Genomic DNA, 3,567 nt, shown 5'->3' with positions numbered 1-3,567 from the left:
AGGTATTCGTCACAGTGACAAAAGTTAATTGACACACAATACTGTGAGCTTCTTTCACAGTCTTTGGATAAATTTTGGGGAGAATAATTGAAATATTTTTATTCTACCATGGCAGCCTTTATTTTTCAGGTGAAAGTAAGATGACTTTTTAGAAGGATAAATATAATCAAACCCTTATTTCTTTTCCCTTTCTAGGTTGTTGAAACATGAATCCCTCTCTCTTCCTGGCCATCCTTTGTTTTGGAATGGCTTCACCTGCTCCAAAACTTGATCACAGTTTAGAAGCACAGTGGCAAGAGTGGAAGGCAAAGCACAGGAAAACATATGACATGGTTGGTAGCACTAAAACTGTCCAGAGGGACCTGGGAGAGAATGGTGTCTATTGTTGTAGGAGTATAACCACAGTAGCTTCTAGAAAATACCTCTTATGAGGCACTCACCTAATGGCACTTATTATGAGCCCAATGAGAGAAAACACTCCCTTATTGTGTCTGAGCTTGGAGAATTACTTCCAGAAATGTAGAGTCATGCTTGGTCATGGTTTCTTTTCATATCTGGCAACAAATCCACTGGGTGAGCATAGATTGGGTTGTAAGTATAAAGAAAGAGCATTAATGATATGTACTTCTAGAATGAAGAAGGACAAAGGAAAGCAGAGTGGGAGAAGAATATGAAAATGATTGAACTGCACAATGGAGAATATAACCAAGGGAAACACAGCTTCATCATGGCAATGAATGTCTTTGGTGACATGGTGAGTGGAGCGGGGATTGGTTAACTCTGTGCTTCCTGTACTCAGTTCTTTAAAACAACATATCTTCCTTTCCAACATTTTATTTACTTTTCCTTGAAGACCAGAGCAGAATTCAGTAATATGGTGAATGGCTTTCGAAACCAGAAACACAAGAAAGGGAAAGTGTTTCAGAAACCTCTCTTTGGTGATGTACCCAAATCTGTGGATTGGAGAAAGAAAGGCTATGTGACTGCTGTGAAACATCAGGTATGATACTGTTTAATTCAGACCTACTTCCTACTGGAAAACAAAGAGTAATTGACATCTTTACTTTGGTAGATTTTGGAGGGACATACAGTTAACATTTTTTTTTCCTTAAGAAGAGAATATTCAAATAGATAAGCTGTTGTCAAAGTCTTGCTATTTGCTTTTTGTATTCTCCTTTCAGGGTAATTGTAATTCATGTTGGGCTTTTAGTGCAACTGGTGCCCTTGAAGGACAGATGTTCCGGAAAACTAAAAAACTGGTCCCATTGAGTGTGCAGAACCTTATCGACTGTTCTCTGCCTCAAGGCAATTATGGATGTTATGGTGGCCGAATGGATCATGCCTTCCGGTATATTAAGGACAATGGAGGCCTGGACTCAGAGGCATCCTATCCATATGAAGCACAAGTAAATGGATCATCTTGTGTTGTCATTTCAACTTGGGTTTTGGAAAATGAAACACTTTCAGAGATAAGATGCCTTTTCAGAATCTACTTGCCATATGTTAGAATCAATCTCTGCAAACTCTTAGTGTTATCACAATATGTTGTTTGCCTTTGCATAATTCTCTGATGAGATGGTTAACATATCTTACTTGCATGTAACATGGAGCATGTGAATAGAGTTCTAATGTGAAAAACTTTTTATGAACAGGTAGACCTAGGGGGTCCCATTAAAAGTATATGAGCTAATTTTCAGTTTTATATCAACTGATAGGATTTTACTTCTTCAGATGATTTATAAGTGTTGACTTAGAAATCCTGCTGCAAACTGTTAAGGGTTGTGGTTCTAACTCATGTTCCCCAGGAGGTGATGGCAATAATCAACTCTCTTCCCTGTTATCATTAAAAGAACCGGCCCTGCAGGTACAGTCCTCAGAACTCCGTTGCTAATGACAAAGGCTTTATTGACATCCCAGAGGATGAGGAGGCCCTTTTGAAGGCTGTGGCAACTGTGGGGCCTATTTCAGTTGCTATTGATGCTGAGCATGATTCCTTCAAGTTTTATAAAGGAGGTAAGTATTTTTTATAGAAATTGATGCATAAAAATTATAAAAGCACCATGACACACAAATATGATTGACCCTTTGGCATGCAAAGGTTAATGTAAAATTTTTGGTGCATGAATTTTACATATTCATGTTCATTCTATACATGATAAATTTGTGTCTGATGTTCCCCTTTGACATTACTTGAAGTATATCCCCATGAATATTAGTGCCTCACAACATTTTTAAATAGCTATGTCATTAAATGTTTAGTTTACTTAAATTGATTTTTCTAATTATAGGGTAATAAAAAATTTTCCAATATTTTTATTTCTGTTATTAAATCTGAAAAGAGTATCTCAATTCAAGTGTTTTTTGCATTCTATGCTATTCCCTAAGATTGACATGCTAGCAGTAGAATTATTTTCAAGAGTGACTTTTCATGTCTCTAGATATACCTTTTACTAAGGGATAGAAACTAATTTGTATTTCTGTCAGTTTTATATGAGATTCCTCGACTTAAAAACAATAGATCCTATTTTTAAGTCTGATCTGGAATTTGTCATTTCAGGGGATTGAGATGGGTGACAGGGTGGGTCTGTGTCAGATTGCTGGAGTCTCTCACCCCAGCATTGATTTTATTCTCCAGGAATTTATTATAATCCACACTGCAGCAACACTTCGCTGTCTCATGCTGTTCTGGTGGTTGGCTATGGCTTTGAAGGAGCAGAATCGAGCAACAATAAATACTGGCTGATCAAGAACAGGTATAAGTTGCCAGTGAGATATAAATATGCAAACATATTTATATTTGAAATTCAAAAGGGTATTCTTGTTTCCACTCAGTATTTGGATACAGGTTCCAGAAATCATTATTTAATCTGGTTGGACATAGAACTACTAATGTGTGATTATAACATTAAGATGTGATCACAAGCTTCCTGGGGGTATTGGGGTATTATTAACATGGTATGTAACACTGTATTTCTAAATTCTGAATTTTTTATATATCTATAATACATCTTACTGGAAAAAATATTTTACTCTTGATTTCTCAGTCTTGTGTCATTGGTATTGCAATTATTTTGGAGTCAAGAGTAGAGATTATGTGCAGATTTAGACTCAAAAGTTTATACTGTGTGAACAAGAACATTTGTCTCTCCTGATTCCTTCTGTGAAGTCTGTGGCCTCTGGCACAGTGCTTAAATCTAGTGTCATTGTTAACAAATCTAATGAGCTTTATTCTCTAAGATGGAAAACTTGCTCTTCTTTCAGCTGGGGTGAAAAATGGGGCATGAATGGTTATATGAAGATTGCCAGAGACAAGAACAACCACTGTGGAATTGCCTCAGCAGCCAGCTACCCCCTGGTGTGAAGTCATGGGCAGTGATAATAAATGCCTATACTGGTGGCAACATGTATATAAGAGGGATTTCCATTTCAAACTGATCAGCCACTATTATCTTGGATCCAACATTTGAGTCATTGAAAACTCAGTATTGCTATGAATTCTGTGACACTTTATATTGATAAAATTTTATCACTACTCTACTGCCATAGATAGATTTGTATTATTGAGTC

The 3,567-nt window shown here is 36.7% G+C and overlaps 1 protein-coding gene across 2 annotated transcripts; it reads left to right on the top strand.

Annotated features, from left to right (window-relative positions):
* The first annotated feature begins 206 nt into the window (after positions 1 to 206).
* On the top strand, positions 207 to 3,361 carry LOC124099793 (procathepsin L-like). 2 transcript variants are annotated; one of them, XM_046455016.1, is made up of 7 exons: positions 207 to 332; positions 632 to 754; positions 854 to 1,000; positions 1,182 to 1,406; positions 1,851 to 2,013; positions 2,636 to 2,753; positions 3,262 to 3,361. In XM_046455016.1, exons 1-7 carry the CDS (start codon positions 207 to 209, stop codon positions 3,359 to 3,361), a joined length of 1,002 nt encoding a protein of 333 aa, XP_046310972.1. The 2 variants fall into 2 exon arrangements, with proteins under 2 accessions (XP_046310972.1, XP_046310973.1); XM_046455017.1 differs by lacking the exon at positions 2,636 to 2,753 and having other exon boundaries at positions 3,262 to 3,284.
* Positions 3,362 to 3,567: the final 206 nt, after the last annotated feature.

The sequence above is a fragment of the Marmota monax genome, unplaced genomic scaffold, assembly GCF_021218885.2.
Source record: "Marmota monax isolate L192 unplaced genomic scaffold, Marmota_monax_Labrador192_F-V1.1 WCK01_AAM20220418_F8-fsc00483, whole genome shotgun sequence".
NCBI classification, from domain to species: Eukaryota; Metazoa; Chordata; class Mammalia; order Rodentia; family Sciuridae; genus Marmota; species Marmota monax.
Note: the sequence above shows the minus strand (reverse complement) of the source record. Positions and strands in the feature narration are given on the sequence as shown.